Here is a 24881-nt window from a genome sequence, read left to right as displayed (position 1 = left end):
ATTGCGGTGTACACACACACGCGCGCGCGCGCGCGTGGATTGCTTAATTAAAGCCAGGCAGGCCAAACACCCTGTAATAATAATTGCCGCGTGTTTGAGAGCGGCGAAAATGAACCCCCGCCTCTGCCAGTGATGCTTGTGTACGCGCCAGCAAAGAAGAAAATTAATAAACAACCCTTGTTGCAGGCTTCATCAACTGCGGTACAGCAACCTTACAAAGTCTCGCCCAGCTGCACGGTGAGTACCAAGACCAAAACAAACTTTTCAAAGGAGCACTCCTCAAAATATTGAGAGGCTATTTTCGCATGATAATATTTTGCCGAGATAAATCCACTTTGGTTCGTTGCTCAACGCCAATTTGCAGCATTAAAAAGAAAACCGCGCGCGTCGCCCTCGCCGCTTTGTATTCGCGCCTCCCCCGGGGGATATTTTAATAATTTCTATGCTAATAGTTCTCGCTCCCTAGCCCTCTTCTTACTTTATTTTCCCTCTGATACACCCTCCGTCTTTGTGTGAAGAGCGGGACGTATATTATTTGGCAAAAATTATTTCTCTCGGCAGTGCTACTCTCGTAATGGAACTTTGGCAGGAGATTCTCTCTCTCTCCTCTCTTTCACGTTACTACTTTGTTCCCTCCGCGAGTGAGAATTGAGACGAGTAGAGAACTACTTTATTCACTTTTGAATTGCAGATTTATGACGTGGACTGATTTGATGGAGCATTTTCTGAACCGTATAATCCGTGAGCACACGGGTGATACTTGCTGAAATTGGATCAGGGTTATTGCCTGTAGACTCGCTGCACTTGCAAATAAGTGGGTTTTTAAATTCGGTAACTGCTTTCAACGATGAATGCGGATACAATTTGTAAACAGAGAGCCGCAGGGGGGTATTTACGCACTAATTTCTTTTCTAATGGAATTTATTTTGCCGCACTAACGAAAAGGGAGCTTGGAGAGGTTTGGCGTTTCACTTATAAATCCTCAGAGAGAATGCAAAAGGAGCATTATATTCTCCAGTGAAGCTGAAAAACTGAATTCTTGGGAGAATCGGCATCTGCTGGCATATTGAAAGTCTAGTCTAGCGGGGGAAAGACGAAAATATTTGGGTACATTGGACAAATGCAATCTTGCGAGCCGGCTGAGAACTTTTAAGAACGCGGCGTCACTCTCTTCTTCTTCTTCTCCCCCTTTGTTATATTCGCGTCATCTCGACAGAATGAACACAAACTCTGTTCTCGTAGCCAAATTTTCTTCTAAACGCGGCGGCAGTGGCGGCGAGCTAGCATTTGGAGCAAAAAATCCCGGTCTTTTCCTCCAGCACGCGCGGCAATCCACTTATTTCCTCTCTTCCCCCGCTGTTTGCTTGCGAGAATGAAGCAGCAAACTGCTCGATGCCGCACGTCTTGGCAAGAAAATTGCAATTTGTCGCCAGCTCTGGCGGAGTGAATTAAATTTTGCAATTTTAATAAAGCGTCCGGCTGGGTTTTTGTCCCGGCAGCAGCCAAAACTCTAATAATTGTTTTAAAAGTGGAATTGTGCGTTATTATTTTATTACAACAGCCAAGCCAAAGGCAGATATGAAAATAAAAAGGCAAGAGCGCGGCGAGGATATGAAAATAAAATCCTGCGCAGCACAAATAGTTGGTCGGCCCGGCTGCGAAATATTTGCGTGTTTTTTTGCCCAGAGGCGACAGCTGAGCTGGGCATAAACGCCGCACATTAAACCGAATAGCGCTTTTCTTGCAGTGCAATATCGCTCGCGATACACACAAGAGCCGCTCGCTCGCTCTTATTGAGATGCTGCCGGTGATTACCTTTTATCTCCAATTCCGCTGAAACACACGCAGACACGTTCGTTCAAAAGCAAGACGAGCCGAGTTCCTGCGTCCGCTGTCGCACTCTCAGTCGCTTTTAATTTTGCACCCGAAATGTTTGCTGTCATTCAGTCAGGCGAAAGGTCCTTTTGATGTCTGTGCGAATCACACTGGCACAGAGCTGGCGCTTTTTGCATCAATCAGAGCAAAATGAGTTTAGAAATGGCGGTCGTCATCACGTTGGTTTGCACGACAAGACTTTTGCTTAAAGTGCACTTCCACAAGTTAATTAGTTCGAGTGAAGGTTCGTTCTAGTCAAAGAAGTGCGGCGTCCGTTTTTATTTAAATGATAATAAAAAACCCACAGAGTTTTTATTTCTTTTCTGGATGAGAATTGAGACCAAGCCAATTTTTCAAACGACCCTCAAATCGGTGTTATCCGGTGGTCCATTCCCGCACGGTTCGTTGGCAGTTCGATTTGCGAAGGCAGCTCAGGTGCAGCCAATATATTAAAACCGCAGATTAAAACGGAACACCTGCCAACAACAAAGGATAAGAAGTGCGATTTATTCGCCCATCGAGGGGACGGAAACAAGCCACAAATTTCAATTCAACTCGCGCACCCCCAGAGGGAGAGCTGACCGACCATTCATTGCCCTTTGCCTCTCGTCGGAAAATGGAGACGTGACCGACCCGACTCCCGACACCAGATTTTTGCACGTTACATCCTCTCTTTTCCAATCATTTCAGCGGGTTAGCGGCGGTGAACGTGCATTTAATTCCGCGGCTCCCCCTCGCCAGCTCTCGGTCCGATGGCAATTAGATCAATTTATGGCCTCATTAGAATACACGCGTCCCTGGTGGCGGCGCCGGATTTGCTTCGAGCGGTGATTATGGCTCGGCTCTTCGGATAATTTCATTAGCGCCGGCTGAAAATAGGAATTATTCAATTATGCAGAAGAGATGTCTGCTGGAAAAGAAACAGTGCACGCACAAAAAGTAAATGGGTCGGAGAGGTTAAAGTGGCTATTTGTTTTCATTACGCGCGTGTGATTCGACTAATGCTCCTTCTTCCAGTCGATGATTCAGATTTGTGAGCGTCTATGGGCGAGAAAAAACGGGAGTCACCCGGCAGGAAGCTACTTTGGCTCGAAATTAAATTAACCCAAATCTTCTTGCATTCTTTTTTTAAAAGGACTGGGGATGTTTTCATCTTTTCTTCAACTTTTCATCTCAACTCATGCGCATTTATAATTTGTGCGAATCTGGAAAAATCCGCACTGTCGGCAGCTGAGAGGCACATCTTGCATGCCAGCAAGCAAACGAACTTTCTAGTGCATGCCCCAGAAATCAATCGTCAACCCAGATCCGAGCGCTGAAGTGCACCCTGGAAAATCTCTGCACGTGTGCCCGAGTTAAAATTTTAATGAGCCGCAGAGAGGCTGCAGCTGAAAACAAACATGGCCTCATTCAAATCAAAGCCTGCTCATTAGTCAAAAGAAAAGCAGAAGAATCGCCCGGCAACATGCACAAATGGAAAAAGCTCTCGAGCGCGCGAGCTTACTTCTCTCTCTCTCTCTCTCTCTCTCTCACTCACTCATTCATTTTGCAAGAGAGAAAAAAGCGGCGGCGCCAAGTGGATATGGAGTCGTCAAGTGCTGTGTGCTCGCCCCTGGTTGTTGCCGGGTGCATAATAATTTGGTGCAGCGCGCTGCAGCTGGAAAATCAATGCAGCCTACCAGGCCTAACACGACGGAGCAGCGCGCGGTGGGTCGCGGGTTCGATCCTCGGCTGACCTACTTGCAGCAACGCTCATTATTCACATTGAATGCGCCACCACCACCGCTGCCGCCGCCGCCATCATCTGACTAGCTGGCTGCAGCCGTGTTTGTTGGTTAATATTTATACTCGTCCATTATTTGCGGCGCGACACTGCACCGACCGAGTTTGTATCTGTGCCCGCGCCGTTAAAAATGCAGGCGCACTGCATTATGCACCTTTCCTCCGTTCCATTCCGTCTTTTTGCACCGGCTGCGCTATCTCCAGCCCCGTCGCGGTTTTACGGCCGGCTTGATGTGCCACCGACACGCCGGGAGTTTAATTTTCCATTATCTCATTGAGGTGCGCACATGCACGTGCCTCTCTCAGTTTTGTGCAGTTTTATGCTTGCATTGCATCATTTCTGCTGATGGGTCGATACACGTGTAAGCCAGCCACCGAGGAACACTGTCTGCAGGTGCAAAAAGTGCAAGGAGGACGACTGGCTCACTCTGCTGCAAAAGTGCACACGTGTTTGTCCCACTTTTGCATTGCAGTTGTGAGGGGTAGGAATTTATGAGCTTGTTTTCTTGCAATCAGCACGGGCTAGAATGATTCAAGGCCTCTGCCAGAAGGGCAAAATCAGTTTGCAAATTTCTTTATATTGTAATGAAACCTTTAATAATGCAAATCTTTTCATTTTTTCATTTTCTAATCAATTTTGTATTATTAATTGTTTCTGTTGATATGAATCGGATACTGTGATGATGGCTAAAAATATTTCATTTAGTGTTTTAAATTGAATAAAAGTCAAAGTAACTCCCTTAAACAAGGTGCAACTATTTTTCTCTCTACCAACACGTCTTTATTTAGTTCATACTTTCCACTAGTGCCATAATAGCAGGCCATCTTTTAGAAATTTCACCTCGCATTTAATCTAAAAAAAAAAATGGTGGCAAGTAATCTCTGTGGAAAAAGAGTGAGGAGCGCGCTGTGCAATATTTTTAATCACGCCACCTCACATAACACTGGAGCGCTCGCTCGGCTGCTTCGTCATTCTTTTCCAAGTCGCATTTTCCATGCCAAGCCGCGTGCCAAATTTGAGGACGGAGCCACCACCGCGAGTGCAATTAATTTAAAAATTTCACACTCGTCTGACCGCGCACTCGCACAGGCGCGAAAAGAACAAAAGCCCGACGCAGTGGTGTTCCTGGCCAAAATAATACAAAAAAACGCCTCCGAGCAGCACGCGCGCGTATTAATCAAGTTAAAAAATACCACGAGAAAGATTGATGGGCGAAAAAAGTTTCGCTCGTAATAATAAATTCGACCGCACCGTCGGGAAACGGATAAAATGAATACATACTAAAGCGGCGCGCGGAATAAAAAATACACAAAAAAAGGCTGCTGGTTCAAATTCATGAGGCATATCGTGAATTTTTGAGCTGCCTGGAAATGCTAAAAAAGCGGGTGTGTTTCTTGTGTGCCGAGCGGCGCCCCTGAGAGCGAGACTTGTACAAATATAAAAATATTTCAACGCTGCTAGCGCTGGCCGATTTCCATTTTAAAAACGCGCAGCCCCTCCTGCAACAAAGGCTTTTTAATGTACATTACCAACGCCTGCTATGAAACACCCCACCGAAGTGTGAGGGAGATATTTAAACAGCTAATGCAACCCTTTTTCACTCCTGCCTTCTATCCCGATCAAAATTAAAGCTGTGTGTCATGAATAATTATTGCTACATTTACCGAAATTAATTGGTCAATATTTGGCTAAAAATAAAAATGCCAAAAGCCAGGATGGATGGCTGCGAAAAATGAACTAAATAAAAACGTCCTTCCCGCTTTTAGCGGTAGCGCTGCGGGTGATTTCCATTTTTTTAAGATCCTCTCTGCAACAATGGCATTTTAATGTGCATTACGCGCGCGAGTTTCGAAACACCCCGCCGAGGTGTGAGTGAGATGTTTTAAAAAAGGCAGACTATGAGACTAGCAACCCCTTTTTTGCCTGCATATTATTCCGTCCTGGCTGCGAGCGGAAACTTTCTTCTTTCCTAGCGCCGGGGAGTAATTTTTAAGATCAAGTTTCTTTTCTCCATAGACGAAAGGGCGTATTATAAAGTGGAAGCCGGCGACGCAGACGAGGTGTTAAAAGCTGCAGCGACGCGGCAGGTGCTGCCGGGGATTATATTTTTTTCGCCTTTTTCGGGCGTGCTTTTGTAATATCAAGTGAGTTAGTGGGTGAGTGCTCTTGCGAGGAATAAAAAGGAGCGCTTTTCGCGCAGAGACCGAATTCTGTGAAGGTGTGGGCGCCGGCGAACGTGGTGCTCATCCCGGTCGTCGTTAAAATTTGCATCGGCCGTCACGGAAGACGTGAAAAATTTACCATCCGTGTGCAGTTTAACACGGTTTGACGCAATGGAGAGGATTCTTAGTTAAGTCCCCTTGGAAATCGGCATCTGGCGCTCCAGAGAGTCTGGATTGTTCTAATTCGACTGAGTGATACGCTTTTCATTAAGAAAAGTGACTCTGTTGAGTTGGTTATGTACTCAAAGCTTACTAAAAGAGAAGAATGCGGAAAGCAAAAGAAGCTTGCTTTTCCTTGAATGGTATTTTTTTCTAGCCTCTGGTGATATTAATTCATGATGTTTATTTTTCTTTATTAAACAAAACATATTTTTATCACAACAAGCTAAATATACAAACATAAGCTTTTTTATTAATTTTTTCATCATTGTCATGAAAATCTCCAGGAAAACATTATGAATTATTAAATTTTTACGTTGCTCATTCATCTCGAAAATTCCTTTAATCAGAATTATCATATTATTCGTTTCATATTTTTTTCTAATTTTCCGCTGTGGATGTTTGGATTTTGAGAAACATCTTTTTAATCTCTATTTGATAACGTTGGCTGCTCAACAATTAACCATGCTGCTAAATTTGACGAAAAAGAACCCTTTGATACCGTTACTCATCAAAACTTTCAAAAGTGAAAATGGTTAAGTTTCATTAATGGAAATTTCCTTTCTTCTCCTCTTGCGCAGGTGTGTAAGGTGAGCACAAAAGCGAGCTGCTGCACTTTGGTGTCAATTTCTTTGTCTGAATGAAAGCGGTGGTGGCGACGGTGGCTGAGCAGGAGGAGTGGCTCCAGACTCACAAGAGAGTAAAAGAGCAAATGGCAAAAACCGCGGAGAACTCGAATCTCATCTTGCCACGAAGACAAGTTGCTGTGTGCTGCCGCAAGAGCAAACTAGAAAGGCGTGGGTTCGTCCTCGTCGGCGACAGAAAGCGCATTTTGCACTCTCTGGATAAAAGCCGACAATCGAATGTATCCGCCGCCGCTGCCGTTTGCACTAGTGGGTGCTGTAATCAGATTATTCGCTCAGTGTTGTATTTGCGAATGTGGAGCAGAACACCCGCAGAGGAAATTAACTCCGTCGCCCACCCCGCCGTCGCTTGGCTCGCGACGCTTTTTAACGCTGCACCACCGCGCGACAACGGGCTCGAGAGAACAGGAATTTTAATTCAATTGCCCGCTCGCGCTCGTTGTTTGCTCGGAATTAATTTGATAAGGGACGCACGCCACTTGCTTCTCGCCCGCACGATGCATTTAGCCAAATTCAATTTCGGCCGGATGCGTGTTTGCACCCGACATTTATTTTTTTGTAATTTTTGCCTCGTTGCAAACATGACGCTCCAGTCGATTCTGCTGATGCCTACTGCCGTGCGCGTGGGATTAAAATTGGAGAAAAAAGACCGTCGCAGCCAGAAAACACAATCCACTTAAGAGGGCCGAGCGCAAACAAAAAAAAATGGCGTGGTGAGCGTGGATAAAGGTGAAATGGGGTCCGAAAATAAGTTGAGCCGAAAGCAAATCTCACCAATCAAATTGGAAATTTAGCCAAGCTTAAATTACACAAAGCTTGATCTGAAATTCACGATTGAATGATTCGGCATTAGAGCAATTTCCATCCCTGTAGTCAATTTATTTTGAAGCAAATATTAAATTTTTTCCCGCAAGTGCAGCTACTGAAAAAAATCAGCAATATTTCACCGCAAATAAGGGGGAGCGGCGGCTGTGGCGTTGCACAAGATTAATCAAGTGAAAACGCTCGCGCCAAGAAGGAATCTTCAGCCCGCGACCCCTTTTTCCAAACAAAAGTAGTCATTTTCGGAGCCAAAAGCAAAAATAGATGAAAAAGTGGCGCATAGTCGTAAAAACCGCAGGCAATTCGGAAAATGAAATTCCGCCCAAGGAGCAGCAAGCAAAAGAAGTCTAAATTTTCGGGAGCCGATCGATTTGTAGCTAGCTGCATCAGCGGCAGAAAAAATAATACGCCTGCGGCTGGTGTGCGCGGGGAAATAATAAAAATTGATGGTGAAAGCACACACACACACACACAATGGCGTGGCGGCGAGGGAGAGCCGGATTATTATGATTATCGTGTTTTCCTGTTTGCATGATGGTGTGCAAATAGCTTAATGGGCCGCGACATCAAAAGAATTACGCGCGTAATTCTCGCCGCGCCCCATTACACTGCTGCTCAGAGTTTACCCTGTGCCGCTCGCATGTTATTGTTATCATTTCGCAAAGGGTTAATTGATTTTTGCGGCCGCTTTTGCGCCATCACGGAATTTATTTCCGAATTTAATTATCTCCGCAGACGCAAGTTCGACGCTCGTATGTTCATCGCGAGCAAAAGCCTTGACAGTGCACACATACACACATGCAGGACTAATTCGATTGCGCGACTTTAGTGGGTGAATTTTGAAATTAATTTACAGCACGACGCAGACGGCTTAATCGCGTTTGCTGCCTCTGTCTGATTGTTTAATTATGCATAACGTGTGTGTCTGATGGATTCTGGCGGCTGCTAACCGCTGCAATTTGGTCGAATTCGCTTAATTCGACTCCAATATTTGCAATAATGGAGAGGATGAATGATTCATGAACTCGACGCCGTGCTATTTGCAGCAGTTTGTTTTTCTTTCGATCCGAAACACCGGTCACCTGTCCACTGCAGTGAAATTTCAGCAGCTGATCCTTTGAGCCCGCTGTAATTATCGCCATTATTTAAAAGGCCGCGCTCGTCCTAATCAAATTTTAAAGCCCGCATTGGGGCATTGGCTACCGCTGGCGAATATTTGAGGGCGATAATTGCAGCTGCAAACTAACGCCGAGTTCTAGATCAATATTGCCTGTGCTTTTATTGCAAATTGTTTTTGCCAAAACTTTGCAAATGTCCAGCCGGCAAAGCAAACAGCCAACGTTTGCTTTTGAGAGTAGCGGCAACCGGACCGCATAATTTAATTAATCGCTACCTGCAATAATGGTGGCCGACCCGCCGATCGAGTGTGTTTAGACCTGGCTAGCTAGTTTATCTGCCAAATAAACCCCACCAACTATGAGCGTCGAGTTTTGCCTATCGACGATGTTACTATGAGCCTGCTTGTTTATTCGGTGGCTCTTGGAATTCCGTTCCGCGCGAATTGATCAAGCGTTGAATTATCGCACCTCTTGAAACGTTGCATTTGCTGCAGAGAGCTACATCAATATTTGCACGCCTAGGCTGGCGGAAAACAAATAAAATTAAAAGTAAAGCCTATTGTCCTGCACGAAACTTTGAATTCGAATCTCAGTTATAACCGCAACACAACAGTGCTGTTATTTATTTTTATTCCAACGCATTGTGCACTAAAATTTATTATTTTCTTTTCTTTTCTTTACGAAAATGAAGAACTGTACTCACTTTTCCAATCGGAATTAATATTTCATGCATATAAAAAGTTATTACCGCCCTAAAAAAACGTGATTCCAAACAGATGTGTGATGGGCTTTGACGTTGAGCATTGTTCACATGATTTGATTAATTAACAGGCACAAACCCTCAGTAATCCTTTAAAATGATTAATCAAACACAATCCAAAATTCAGAGTAATAAATTATCGAATCGAAACAGAGGTACTGTTGAATTCCGATGTGAAAGAGTACTAATTCAATTAGCACGGCCTGCAGGCTCGAATGGAACTGACTGGTTACATTGGAAAATCGGGCACTTCAGCTGCAGAGAGCCATCATGCGAAATTTAAGAGAGGACGACCACGAGCAGCAAGCAGTTGCGATAAAACACATTTGGCGTCGACGTTCGTGCAGAGAGCACGATTACACGCGCACTGCCAAAGCAAGTGTGCGATTGCGAAAGCTGTGATGCGGTTTTCGATCCGATTTCGGGTCGAGCGGGCTGCTTTTGTGCCTGTCCGTCACTCGGCAACAGTCTCGTGACAGCCGCAGAATTGATGATGTGCATACACTCGAATAAAAATGAATGAAAACCCCACTCGCTCTCTGGTTTGGGTAGTGAGAGTGCTGCTGAAAAATCGATGGCTCTCGAATCTAGCCGGCTGCGCGTATCGCGTTTCGCTCTCGCACCCCTTTTTATGAATTCCGCCACTCATAATTGACACTTTTTTGATACCCGATACCAAAGTGCGTGGTGGAGGCCCTTTGCAGGGGATTTTTTATTTCACTCGCTGCGGGAAAACGGTTTTAGCGTGCTGATTGATTCACTCGGCAGAGGAGTTTCGGTGCTGCCTACAGTGGGATTTATTTTAATTAAATCTGATATGAGAATTCAATCAGAGATGCGCTTCCGGCGCGGAGAGCGGAACTTAGAGGGTGGGATCGGAGGCCGTTTTCGAAACAAACTTTTGCATTTGGATAATTTGGGAGGGAATCTCAAACTTCGTCTCATTTCCTGTATTTCCTCGAAAGACAAAATCAGATATGCCAATTACCTCGTCAAAATTAAAAAATAAAAATCAATATGCTCATTTATTGCATTTTATTACCGAAATTTCCTGCAGAGGATCGATGCAATCAATTTCGCTGACGCTTTACCACCGACAGCGAGTTAAAACACCGAGTTTTCCGCAACCCCAGTTTTCCTACACTTCTGCACTTGTCCCCCATTGAGCAGGCTGTGAAAAAACAGTCTGCAGCGTATTGTGCCGAATCAATTGTCGTGTTCTGCAAACAGGCAAACAAGCCGCGCGGGGGCTGATTTTGATTGAGAAGGCGAATTATTCGCGCGCGTGGAACGCACCCCCGAGATGAAACAAAAGCGTGCACCCTCTCACCCTCGGTGCACACGAGACCGACGTGCACTGCTGCGTGTATGTGTTCAGACAACCCCCACGTGACTCGGGCATTTGCATGAAAATTGCGAGAGCGGTCGAGCCGCTTTGTGCAGCAGCGACGGCTCCCCCGGGCACTCGCATAGCCATTTAGCACGGGGGCTGCCAACGAGCGGGGGGTGCAACATTGTTGGGCCGCTAAGTGCACTAATGATGCCGTCGTGAAGCGAGCTGGTTCACGACCACCCCCGTTATGAAAAGCCTTTGAGCCGGTCACCTGAAGGGGTTGAACCAGGGGGTGAACACGAGGGATGCATCACTGGGTATTGGCGGCCGTCAATCATGCAGCGCTGCACCCTCGTTTGCTGTTTGCCAAATAAACAAGCAAACGTACGTGTGTGTGTGTATGTGTGCGTAGGCTGCACTTTGAAAATCGATGCGAAATTTCCACTCTCGTCGACGGCCGGCAAATTAAGTGTTGTTGGGGATGATTTTCGCCCCCCGCGAGGGTGATGGTAAAGGGTGGTGAGGGGCGAAGTTGAACCACCAGGCAGAGTGGAATTTGGGTTGGCATGAATGTCAGAGTCCATTTTTAAACAAAATTTTAGGGATTTTAATTAATTTTTCTTCGCAGTTCAACTTGTGGCTCCTTTCGTGTGGACATGGAAATTCGTGCAAACCAAAAACTCAAATCGCTTTATCAGATTACACTGTGAAACAAGATGGAATTAGTTAATCTCTTTCAAGCGCTCAGTTTGCGCAAACTTTGGAATATCAAGTGTAACCCCTTGAAACGCCGCCCTTTGGCAAACCCGATTTAGTTTTTTCAAAGGAGGCCCGCCTGTCTCTCGAAATTAAGCTGGATTTTGGCAGCGCAGGCCGACGCAAACCGGTATAGCAGCCGCAAAGCCCATATTCCGAAATTTCGGGGTGAAACGGTATCTGCTGAAAAGGTCCCCTGCACACTTTGCATACTTTATTCAAGAGGCGCGCAGCAGCCAGCGAAAAAAATTCATCTCCCATCTTTCCACAAATTTTTATCTCTCATCTCCCAGCGCGTCTCATTTTCATCATTTTTTAAAAATCCATCCATCCATCGTGGCATAAAAAATGCTCCCCGACGCACTCGCTTAGCCAGCCGAGCAGCAGCGGCAGCAGACGACGCGAAACTGTTTGCCTTTTCTGCTCATTGTTCTCGCCGCTCCCTTGGCTCTAGTTCATTTCGCTCCTTTTGCCACTGCATATCTCCGTCGTGTGCACTCGAGAACGCGTTCGAGCATAGCCTGGCGCAGCGCAGAGACGCTTTTGCCTCTGTTTCCCCAGCACACACATGCACACTCGACCGAGTATTTTACCAGCGCGAGCTTTATTATTTTTTACTCACGCGGCACAATGAGAATATTTTTGCGTGAATCCGCGGCGTTGTGCCTTAAAAATGGACATGCTTCCTCCCTTTTTAATTCGTGCAAAATGCTGTCGGATGGTGACATTTGCATCAACTCATGCGTATTGCATTTTTGCCGGCCGTGTTTTCTGCCCTGCGAATTTTATTTATTCGCACGCACGTATCGCGGGAGTGAGTGACAAATCGTTGCGCGCCAGCAGCCGACGGATGAGTCGTTGTCATTTTTCTCTGCCACCCAGAAGGGAATGCACGCTCGCTTTTGTGTTGACGCGAAAATATAATACAAAAACACAAAAGTCGCTCTCGCGGATCGAGCGTCGCGCCACTTAAATGGTGCGGAAAATACGCCGCTGGATTTGAAATCTGAACGGAAAGGGTGCTCTCTGTCGGAACGCTACTGAATATGAATGAACGCGCGTCGATTGAGTCGTTTAATAGAAAAAGCGGTATTTGCAGACTCTCAACTAGACGCAATGCTGACGAGACTGTCGGATTTTTTATTCAAGTCCACAAATAGTTGAGGATTGCTCGTAAACACCGGGGTGTATTGAATTCTCGGGAAATCGTAATCGGTGTCGAGATTTGCCTCCCCCTCCTACCTAAGTCAAAAGACCAAAAAGCGGTGCGTGTACACGCAAACAAACATTTTCCTCCCATTTGGCGCGAGCAAAAATAAAAGTTTTGCGTCTCGTCGTCATCGTTGTCGGGGAAAAAAAGCTAAAAGCGTCATTTTCGCTTAAGCGTCCGCAGAGGAGCACTCAAGAAGTTCGCCAAGAGTTTGGTGCTTTTCCGTGTTTTTCCGCCCCCACGAACACCCCCGTGCGAGCGAGCGATGGATGGATGCTTTACGACAAAACACGATGCAAAACAGTCAAAATTTCCATCACGGAAAATGACGAGAAACGCTCCCCCATATTCCTTCATCATCTCCGCGAGTAGTTGTCGAAGACGATGCAGCCGTAACGTGTTCATGCAAAGTTAGTCGTCGTGTCTTTATTTCAAATCTCGCGTGTGTGTATGTGCATTCGAAATGAAACAAGAGATGCACTCGCGCGTGAGGGGTGCGGATCGAGAGAATGACGACCAAATGAGTGGCGCGGTCTGGAGATTGCAGCTTTTACGACGCTGCAACTCTCTCACTCGTGAATATTTCATGCAAACGCTGCTCGATTGAGCAGCACAAATATGTGTACGACTGGCTCATCTGAATTCCAGCCGGCTCCTTCTGATCAAAAAGCGCTGACGAAGTGTGTACTGTATACTTCTTCTCTCTCTTTCTTCCTTCTTTGTCCGCGGGCGAGACGCGCCCCGACTGCAGCACAGGGGATGAAAGAATCGCGGATGTGCCGTGCCAGTTATTAATTATGCATTTTCGGGGTTAACGAACGCGTCCTTTGATGAGATGACATCCGCCGCTTTTGTTCCGAATCACAACGCCATCAATTTGAGTGCAATCTGTGTTGCTTACGGCGCGGAAAATTTATCTCCCCCGCCTACAAAGATTTGCTGCTTTCGTTCAGAATATAATGACGCGGGTAGGAATGAAGTTTTGAATTAACATCTCAATTCAGTTCTGCTTGGAAGACTTAATCTAAAATTAGAAAATGCTAATATTTGAAGACACATCTTTACAGTCCCTATAGTTTATTTGCAAGGATTCAAAGAGCAAATATTTTGAATTTCCTTTCGCTCCTTGCCATTGTGTTAAAAGTGGCTGCACAAACTTGACTGGAAGCATAACGCAATAAAAGCCCCGGCGCCATCCGGACGTGTCCCGGCCTCTTTTGAAAAGTTTCGCGTCGCGCATACACAGTCCCGAAATTGCGAAATTACACTTACACACCCGCAGCGCGAGGGCGTCAAAAGTTTGCCGAAACTCTCGCGTCTCGCGTTTCAGACAATGCGTCGCTCTAAACTTGTCTGCTGTATTTGTTTTTATTTCTCTAACTGCCGCACGAAATTTGCTTCTTGCTCATGACGCGCTCATTTATAGCGCGAGTTTGGCAGCTGAAAGGTGTGCTGATGAATAATTCACGCCAAGTTGAAGCGAGTGAGTGAGTGAGTGGCAGCGTTATTGTTTATCAGTCTCCAACTTCAAAAAGGAGAATGCTGGTTGCGTTGAAATTTTGTCCTTGTCCAATAATTTTATACAATTTCTCCCGTGAATACTAAATCTGCTGTTTTCAATTAACTCTGCTTACCAAGAAATACAAAATCCAAGCACAAGTCTTCAAAACCGTATCTGTTTCAGTCGAGAAGTACTATCAGAACAGGTTGTACGAGTCTCAAATTTAATTTAATTAGATGTCTTTGCATTTTTCGCTATCAAAACAAATTAATCCTAGCTTTTTATACCTTCCTGATTAATTTACTGTCCGATAAACATCTAAATTAACTCGACATAATGAAATTAAATATTAAGTCTTCTCATACCCGTTTAATTAAATGGTACTTAAAATAACTCTACTAGTTTAGGCGTGTCTAGTGCACACCATTTTTTTATTGTTGTTTATTCTCACATTTTGTCAAATACATTCATGTTATAGCATGTCATTGAAAAGGTTTCATGAGACAAAATACAATATAAAGCATATTTTCTTATTATTTGTTATTTTGGAACCGACCTTGGCATACACATGATTCAAGTGCGTGGAGTTTATTTATATTCTTAATTTTTCATAGCAATAATTGTTTTAATTGGTCAAAATTCATTGTTTGTTACATGCGTTTCATAAAGTAGGACGCACTGAATACGGTGATACCATTTGAGTTACTAAAATATATAATCTTCAAATCAACGAGGATGAAGTCGTGTTATTTTTTTCCTATCAAGAATGCAACAAACCTCGAGGATGTTTGAATGGTTGTCAACCATGAGTCCACAGCCAGAATGAGAAGGAAAACTCATTCTATAAGATATTCTTTCCGCTCTTTGGCTCTCATGCTGCAAAACAGCTCTTTTATTTCGAGAAATTAATCCACCATGGTGAAGTGGAAAACGCGCGGCTTCTCTACCGCGAAACCATTCATCGTTCTGTGCGTCTGGCTGCTTTTCTGCTGAGCAGAACTTACTCTCCATGGAGCAGAAAGCAGCCCCATCCATCACAGTAGCGCGCCAGACGCGGTTGGTGGTTTTTCGGCATCCAGAGAATTCGGTGGAGTGCGTGCGTGTCGCCGCCGCCGCCGCCGACTTTGTTGACGCGGGCACACATGCAAAAGTGAATTATCAAGTCGGCCGGGTGGGCGGGCGGGCGAGCGAGCGAGCAAGCCGAGCAAGCGCTGGCAGCGCCGGCGTAATCAGCTCTCTATTTACTTGGTAGTGCGCCTAAATTACGGCGTAATTGTCGGCGCGAACATAACGTAGTATTTGCACGCGGCTGCCGGCTTGTTATTCCCGTGATTAATGCCCTGCCGAGTTTGCGTCGCGAATAATTTATGCGCCCCTTCCCGACCGACAGCCTTTTGCACAACTTTGTTTGTTTAAATTTCGCTGCCGCCTCAGCCGTCGTTGAGACCAAAATGCCGGCGTTTGTTTGTTTTTCAATGCTCATCCACTTTCTGGGCGTCGCAAAGTTTGCGGAATAAACGAACATACGTCTAATGGATTTTGCCGCAAAAATGAAAGAAAATTTCCCAGAAGACGCAAAAATGACAAAAGCTTTCGTGCAATTTTTGCTGCAAAGTGAAATGAATGTTTTTCGCGGGGGTGAGGCTGTCGTGACAAAATTTGATGAATGATGATGTTTATGGCGTCTGTTTACCCGTAATTTAGAATGATCACCTTTTTGGAAAATTGTTTCGTTACAACTGTTAAAATTGCACCGAACGTAATTAATATTTAGGCAGACTAAAAATAAAATGACTATAATGTTTCTTCCTCGCTCTGATTTCAGGTAAGAACCATTTCCATATCATGCCAAGAAAAAATAGTAAACGAACTCACGGTAAGACCTGCTAGACAATATTCAAAATTTAGCTTCTCAAAGCATTTATATTGAGTTATAGAATCCTGGTTATTATTATTTAAAAATTACCATTAAATTGGGCTAAAAGTTGACGAAAAGCAGCAATCAGCTTGCGACTGAAATACACGGATACGAATAAATTGATTGACTGGTGTGACACGACACACACTAATATGCATGACCCAGATACGTTTGCGTTCATGAGATTTGTCAAGCGCTCTCTGCTTCTCTAAAAAAGCAAGGGCGTTCACATTTTAAATAAAAACACAAATCACTGCGGACCATTCAGCGTGAAAAACCGGATTCCAACGACGCATAATAGCGCATGTGTGGCACATAATGAAATGATCGAAACGCAAAGAGCAGGATTCAACGGCGTAAGAATGTGCAACTCACAGGTGGCTGGATTTTATGCTCGACTAGCTGGATCGTGAAATATTAAGTCGACCGTCGTATGCATACGATTTGATTGAACGCCCAGCAGATAAGCCTAATGTAGAGCAAAGTGTCAGTTTCAACGACACCAACAACACGGTTGCGTCACCCGAAACCAAGCGTCGGTCGATGACTGGGAGTCAGCCAGTCCCGCCGACTATATACAATCAATAAACGTGTGCAGGTACAACAAACCACACCGAAGAAACCTGCTGCTCCTTTTTTCCACTTTCATCTAATTTCAAACTAGTTCTCCGCGGTAAAATTTTAAATCTTGTTCTTGCAGGCCACACCAGGAGAATGGTTGGTTTTAAATTAAGTTTCATTACTTTGCGTGCGCTGAATATAGAGGGAATGTGTTAAGTAATAATTTTTGGCTTCGGATCAATTGGGAATCAGGTCAAATTTTATTAAGTTGAACCAATTTTTTACTTAAATATAAGCCAAATCTCGTAACTCGAGCATGAGAATTCACAAAACACTTCTTTCGATGGAAAGCAATTGGCTTAAAGATGAGTTGGGAAAAATTAGGAAGCAACGTTGCCTTTGCAGCCCATAGGCGTTGTATGTAATTTTGGCGGAGTCACGTGTGTGTAAAAAGTTTCACGCTGGTTGATTTACAAATCACGCCCGCACCGTTGATTTCATTAACAAATGAGGCCCAGATAAAGCGTTTAGTTAATTACACATTGGTCGCTGCGAGCGTTGCGAGTCTCATTGCGCTCGTTTGCCGGCCGAAAACAACTTTCTAAGAAGTGCGTCCGCTTGTCTGATTAGAGCAAGTCACGTTCAGATCTGCTGACCGTTGTTTTATTTGAACGGGCTCGAAAGTGAACGCGCATTTGCACCGAACGCGCGATCGAGAGTAAATTACCATTTTATTATATTACAAGGAGGCGCTATCCCTTTACTCGCGGGCTCGTTTAGTGTTTTATATTCTGCCGCTCTGCTTTTTAAATTGCCGTCGACACTAGTCTAGAAACCTGCCGACCGACAGAGAGCAGCGTGAATCATTTTTACAGCGCCCAACAGCACTTTTTATGGCGAGAAGAGAAATTGTTGCAGCAGATGTGGACTGCAGTTTTATCGGCACTGAAACTGCAAAATCTAGAGCACTCACATGCAATTTGATCGATTTTTTACGCCAAAGAGGGATCATGTTTTTACTCGAGAATGTGCACAGCTGCTTCAAGCTGCGGATAAAAATGCACTCGTTGTCGCGATTGTTCAGAGCTAGATGCATAAAACGAATCACCGTACGTAGGAATAACATCCAATTTGAATTCAGTGCATTCGTTATGAGAGCAATGAATATCCATCTCTCGTAATAGAAAAACTGTCTCTGAGTTAACAGAATTGGAACGACATTCATGCGATCCTCATTTGCATTTTCAATCCTGTCAGCGTAATTACCGGAAATAATGAATGCGATTAGAATGACAAAACAAATCCAATTTTAATTGCCAGAAACAACTCGGGGCTTCGAACAAAATCCGTCCAAACAAAACGTGGCTGCTTATTGCAGTGCCAGTTCAAACAAAATTCAGCATAATTCCTGCACACACATGCAAATTCAGCGCAGAGGGTTGCGGGAACAATGGGTGCATCAGCGGCATCCGCCCGCCACCAGCACACAAAACCCAATCAGCGCGGTAGAGAGAAACTTCAAACGAATCATCATATCAAACAAAAGTAGTCGCCGAATCTGCTCATTGAGAAGCTTGAGGCCAAAAAACTTGGCCACGGAATTTCTCAAACGAATTAAAATGAGTACTCGCTGATTGTCCGATCAATTAATGGGAGAAAATAAAAATATGTGGTAATTTTAAAGACTCTTGAAGAGCCTCAAGTGTTTAAGGATTTCAATGGTCATGAATCCGTTCTGCTGTAATTTAATTAAAAAAAACACTGGTTCAATTATTATTTTCATATAAAAACGGCAACGATCAAGCTCTTCATTGAAAAATGTTTGATATTAAAATCGAATAGTTGAATCCGTCTTTAAATTTGTCACCTTGAAAAGCTTTTCGAATATTCGACATTGCAACAAATGAGTTTTGATATTGCCAAAATGAATAATGCACGAAAATTATCGAAATTATCAAGAATGAAAAATCATGAGGTATCCTTAGATAAATTATTTCAAGTTAAAAATAAAAAGAAAAAAATTTCGAACACTTCCACAAAGATTTGTGCCCGCGTCCAAGAGCAATCAAACCACGCAAAACCAACCCACCCTGCTGCGAGACCACCCCCGCGGCGGGGGTGGCGTTCGGCTCGGGGTCGGCGGCCTCGGAAATATTTTCGCCATTCATTTGAATGTCCATTGCGGGCGCTATTAGCCGGAATGCGACCGAAACGGGGGTGGCCGCCCTGTGCGCGCGAGGGGGCGAGTGGGGTGGGGGTGCAAGTGTACGTATAGTAAAACTACGCGCGGCGGCGGGCGCAATCCGTCCGCCGGCGTGTGTACTCTGCCGCCGTGTGTTTGCGGCCCCAGATTTCATTCATGGATTTGACGACGGGAGGGAAGGGTGAATGCCCTTCCCCCACCACCGCCTCCCCGCCCGTCTAGCACTCGCGCGCGCGTGGGGTGTGTGCCCCAGCTTTGTCGCAGCGGCGAGGGAAAACGCGCACCCCTCCAGCTTCGGGGGTCGATGTGGACGGAATGAGGCCGCACGCTGATCATCTTGCATTGTTTTATCACCGCTTTTTGCCGGCCCGTCCCGCCTCGTAATTCACCCCCGTAACAGTGACACTGCGATTTTTTTTTTTTGCCTCCGGCCTTTGTGCTTCCCGTGCATCTTTCATGATGATGATTTAGGTAACAGTGAAGCAGAGTGCTGATGGAAATTTATCGAGAGTGGACGAAAAGAAGCGGTTCTTTTTTCCTCCCGAAATATGGCCAAAGTTGCGCCTGCGAAATGAAAAGATATGAGCCCCCATGCGGAAAGGGTTGTGGTTTGCCCGGGACTGCAGTGCAAGGAAGGAAGACAAGATCTACGGGGAAACTTTTGAAAACGGTCCAAAATTATTGTCATTGAAATTCGAGCCCACCGCACAAGGGAACGTGCCAGCTCTTAGAGCGGGTCTAGTATAAAATTCCTCTGAGCTCGAGACTTGGGCTTTGGTTCCCTTTTTTGCATTTATTTTTAAAAGAGAAGCGTGCTCTCTCCCTGAAAAATCTGGTTGAAGCATAATCAAAATTTACAGCCCACTGTCTACGTCCCTCTGAATAAATTGCAAGTTGCGAAGCCAGCCGCCCTAAAGCGGGCAGTGAGCAACTTTCTGGAAAGCCACAGAAAACTTTGCACGAAGCTGCTAAAGTCAACGGCCGGCCAACGGAAAGGGCTTTAAAGCAAAAATCACCAATCAAATCGCGATCAAAACTAAATCCCGTCGGCTCAACCACACTCGTCGCGCCGAATGGCTGCGCCACCGCGCGCGCTATCGATTTTATAATTACAGTGGGAAAAGTGACGGGATGACGCACGCAGAGGCAGCGAGAGTGAGTACTCTTCTTGTTTGTCGCTCTGTTTGTTTGCTCCGGCCTTGTTTTGTCACTGCTGGCCTGTTCTCGCCCGCCCGCCCGCCGCCGATCCAATGAATTATTCGCATGGCGTCTCTGCTGAATTTCTGCTGACCGGTGGAACTGATGGTCGAGTGGAATTTGATTATTTTGCACTTAATTGACGTTCTGTTGATGATGCGGTGCTAATTGGACCGAGCACGCGGCCAAAGGGGCGGAAAGCGGCACTTTTTGGCTCGTCTCGTGCGTGTAATTGGACAGATCAGACGCATACACCATGGGATATATATTTATGCGAATCAGACCAACCGGCTGGAAACTCAAATCACACAACAACTATAAACCCATGCATGTAGAGGAGGCTAAAACCCCGTTTTTGCCACGTATTTTCTTGGAAAAGACGCTCCTCTTTGACAAGCTGGAAGCAAGTACACATTGAAAGCATATCATATCTCAATATACCAAATAGCCACTTTATTTTTATATGCATTCCACTTTTTCCAATAACAATTCGTCCGGCGGCACAGCAACCAATCAATAATACACGAAACGGGAAAGGGACTGAAAACTGTTTGCATCCCCGACGACGAGTTCTCATATTATTCTTTCTTCCTCTGGTCGTTCAACTTTTCACGACTCATTTTCCCCGCATGTATGTATATTTTATTGATTGAAAAAGTTTCGCGTCAGTCAAGAAGAGAGGCGATTGCATGACTGTGTGTGCGAACGACTGCTGCTGTCGTTGAATCGCGGCAGGGGCCGAATGCAACTGTGCAAGCAGCCGTGTCGTGACGGCTGCATAAGAGCGATTCCATGCAGGCGCTTTAACATACCCAGCCATAGCCAATTTAGGCTTAGAATGCATTATTTATAACTGGGTAATAAGTAACGTTAATTAATCGACAACTCATTGGAGCCATTTTTTGATTTGATTTTAATTTTTTCTCTTCTAATAAAGAGCATTTATTTCCAGTAGAGTTTTATCGACTGATAGTGATACTTTGAATGAAATACAGACCTGTCTTCCACTCGATTCGGTTCGGAAATATCGAGCGTTTCCGAATAAAATTTAATATTTTTCACATCTCCAGCAGGCGTTGCAGGCCTGTGCCGCATCGCGTGCTGGCAGAGCGATAAAAGAAAAGGGCAAGTCTATAATTTCCAACTGCAGAGGGTGCATAAATGAGGATCGCACCTCCGTGCACCAGTTTCCAAACAGGTTCGGATCGTGGGGAAGTTCTACCGTCGGAAACGCGGCGGAAGAAAGGCCGGGTGTCAATTAATCCGCACAACCTGGCCTGCAGGCGCGCAGATTGAAAAACTTTGCATCAAATTTTGAATCGCAATCACATCTCTTCGCTATCTCTTGGGAAGAACAAATCCAGCAGCAGCCATCAAAACGCCGGCAGCGCGCGCTCAGTTATTCATTTTTAATTGGAAGAGAAGCGATGGGAAATTTCACCCCGATGCCGTTCGTTGTTAAAATTTCAAAAGGTCGTTGGATGAACGCGCGAGCTGCTCTGGCAGCATCATTAAAATTTGCTTGGCTTTTATGCGTCTTTCGTGGAAATTCAATCCGCACGGGAGAAGAAGAGCACAGGAAACGTGGCTTGATGATGATTGAACACGTCCGAAAGGTCAGAGCTGGCGAAATGATTCCCCTGCCGGTCTAAATGAGTCGCATATTAAATTATTCACGGCACAGCGATAGGAAGTTTTTGTCGGTTGCTCTCTCAAAATACCCTTTGATTCTAAAATCAATACTAATTCAAAGTTAGACAAGACCCGCGACGTGAGGCTAGGCAAATTATAGAGACCACATTTCCCAAAAGCAGAGTAGCTTACTCATTGAAATAGGTTTCAGTGGAAATGTCGATGCCAATTTAGCTTCGCATTTCGTAGAAATACCGAAGTACGTGCGCACGTATTCATGCGTTATCTCGCAGGGACACAAAACCCCTCCTAACAATCCGATTTTCTTGAGTTTATTGTTTTTCTGGCTTGCAGACTTGGCAAACAAACAGGCCGTAAACAAGTTGTAAGCCAATAATAATAATTATCCCTTAGGAAAAAAATTCCGTCCCGAGGGTGCGGCTTTTGTGGTCATCCTCGAGAAACGACCAGCCGAGATTGCGCCTAATGGGAAGAATGCGTCGGGGACAACCGTAACTCGGGATTAGAGCGGCCGGCTTAGTCAGCGTGTCCAGCAAAATGCATTCTGTCGGGTGCAGTGGCATTGCCGGCCGGGTCGATACTCCCTCGGTGGTGCGACCACGTGTCGGCGCAGAGGCACGTTCCGGGTGGTGACGTCACCGGCCGGCTCGTGCCAACCGACCGACTTGCATCGATCGGCCGGCTCCAGCAAATCGAGGCGAATTCTTTTTTTATTTTTTCTACCACCGTCGGTCGCGGGAGATGGATTGACGGCGCTTGTCGACACGCCGGGGATTTTTATATAAAAACTGCCTCACTGACGCAAAATCGATCAGGCGGACGCCGATTGTTGACTTTTTCCAATGGAAAATATTTGCTACCGCTGACAAAGGAGCCCTTCTTGCGGAAATTCGCTGTCTTTTTTTGTTTTAGAACGAATAACAAACAGATTGGGTGGCGGCTGGCAAAGGCACGAAATGATAACCAAATTATCACCGGAGGGGCACGAAATAAATATCATCGAGATAGACTTTATGTGCAAAGCGCGCTTTTCCTCTAATTGATACATGTTTTCGTGGTCCACGCGGTTGTGCGTTAAATTTTGGAGTTGTCCGCCGGTTCTTTTCTCTTTGTGCTGCACGTCAAAGTGAATAATTCCCTCGTTCTGCAGTCTCCACTCTCAGTCTAAGTAGCGCCGTCGCCATTTCGCAAAAGCGTTTCCAGCTCACAGGGCGAGGATGGAAACTGCCGAAATTACGCATTCATCGCTGAATATTGGCATGAAAGCAGCTGTCGTCTGCGTGCGAAAAAGACTTTTCCTGCACAGAAAGGAGCACCTCTGCGCGAAATTTTGCAATATCCCCGGCAGGGGCAAGCGCGGCGGATTCGCTCGCTCGCTGCGTGTCTCTTTGTACGACAGCAGAAAGGAATATTTTCTTTTCCGCAAAGCATTTTCCTGTCAATATTCATCGTTCTGCAGAGATGAAGCAAAGTCTGCCAAACAGCGTGCAGCGTTTTCCCTCCGACAAAAGCGGTGCAGAAGATGAATAAAAAAAACCGCACACAAAAAGATTCTGGACGCGCTAAGGGTCTTTGCACCATTGTGTCCTTTCGCACAATAAATTTTATTTAATATAGCCAAAATTCTATAGCTGTGGACCCAACACTTTATCGAAGGAGGGAAAACTCATTGTGTGCAGCAGAAGGAATCTTAAGCCAATGAAACCGTGTGTGTAAACGTTGTACTCCGAACGCGTTCGAAATTTTGTTATCCATGGTTATTTTTCTATGGAAGAATTATACGCGAGGAAATTAATGACCTAGACATTTCATTCATTCAATCTACAGTCTATATTCCTTTAATTTCAGCTTTAAAACATCAATTCGGGAATTCTGGCCTGCCCCCCATGTGCGCGTTAGGATCGTAACAAACGCCCTCTCGGCCGGTTATTGTTGCAGAAGCGGCCTTGGTGATATTTTCCGACAATGAACGTGCGCCAAAAGTTTTTATTGGCCGGCTAGAGCAAAAGCTAGCTAGCACTCTGCTCTGGCGAGGGAAAAATTTCGCCCACGGCTTCTCGACTTGACGGACCGAAAAGTAAAGCACACATTTCCTGCTCCTTCTGCAATAACAAAGAGGACCGATATGAAAATATTTTCACTGCGCTCGCGCTGCCTAACGAAATCCATCATTCGGCCTGCGAGCCAATTTTTCCGTCTTGCATGCAAACGAGCCCGCCCGGATCTATTTCTATTCGACCCTTTTTGCCGTCGGACCGGCTGCCGGCGCCCTCTCATTAAATGACCTATTCATGCGCCATTTGGCTGTGCGCTCGCACACAGCAGCAGCATTTTCGGTGCACGGACTTGTCGTAATGAGGGGTTTGTTGATGCTCTTCGACGTCGTTATCAAAACGGCTTTTCCACGGCTTAATGAGTGCCTTTGAACTCCGTCAAGTTATGTTTGCCTCTTGAAATTGAACTCGTCAACAGGCTTATTGTCGCTCCGTCCCTCTAAAGGTGAAAAAACTGTCGTTTTGAGAAAGTACAAAATATTCTGCTGCGCTCTCTCTAAAGTGAAGGAAACCAGATTCGCTCTTAAAGCCGGCAAACTTTACAAATTGGATTTGCGCGGTGCATTTATATGCATCAAAAGATGATTTCCCGTCGAAAGTTTCCCAAAGAGATTTACTAGAAACGTGAGCGGCGTGCAGAATTTCAATCGTGGAAAGCGCTAGTAATTTTTCACTAGCAAAATCTCTGCGATCACAGCTGTGTGACTGCGAAGTTGAATGAGCACGCCGCGATCGAGGTCACCCCCCCCCCCCCACCCAGCCCCAAAACACACCCTTTGGCGATCAAACGGCGCCGAATTTGATTAAATTCGAGGCCCGCAGGCGGCCGCTCCATCTATGAATCGAGCCGGCAGCGTTTGGAAGGCGCCGGCGCCCCAGCGGCCCTGGGAAAAATCTTGGCCGGGTGTGTGAGTGTGTTGGCGCGTGGTGGTGCAAACCTCCCTATTGATCAAGCAGCCGGCGTGCACTCACTACACAACTCCCGTGAGTACGGAGAGAGAGAGAGGGTGGCGAGCGCATGCCTTTTTCCTCCGTGCCACTGTGCGCAGCAGTCCACTGATGCAAATTTAATCGGCCATTAAATCACCTGTTCGAGCCGCCCGAGGAAAAAG

At 45.5% G+C, this 24881-nt stretch overlaps 1 protein-coding gene across 3 annotated transcripts in view; it reads left to right on the top strand.

Annotated features, from left to right (window-relative positions):
• orb2 overlaps positions 1-24881 on the top strand; it is a 210754-nt gene that overhangs the window by 159520 nt on the left and 26353 nt on the right. For all 3 annotated transcript variants that reach the window (XM_065475671.1, XM_065475670.1, XM_065475669.1), the window contains one exon: positions 187-237. In XM_065475671.1, the coding sequence (XP_065331743.1) occupies positions 187-237 (51 nt within the window). The remainder of the gene's footprint in view (positions 1-186; positions 238-24881) is intronic.

Source organism: Cloeon dipterum, chromosome 1 (assembly GCF_949628265.1).
Source record: "Cloeon dipterum chromosome 1, ieCloDipt1.1, whole genome shotgun sequence".
Lineage (NCBI taxonomy): Eukaryota > Metazoa > Arthropoda > Insecta > Ephemeroptera > Baetidae > Cloeon > Cloeon dipterum.
Note: the sequence above shows the minus strand (reverse complement) of the source record. Positions and strands in the feature narration are given on the sequence as shown.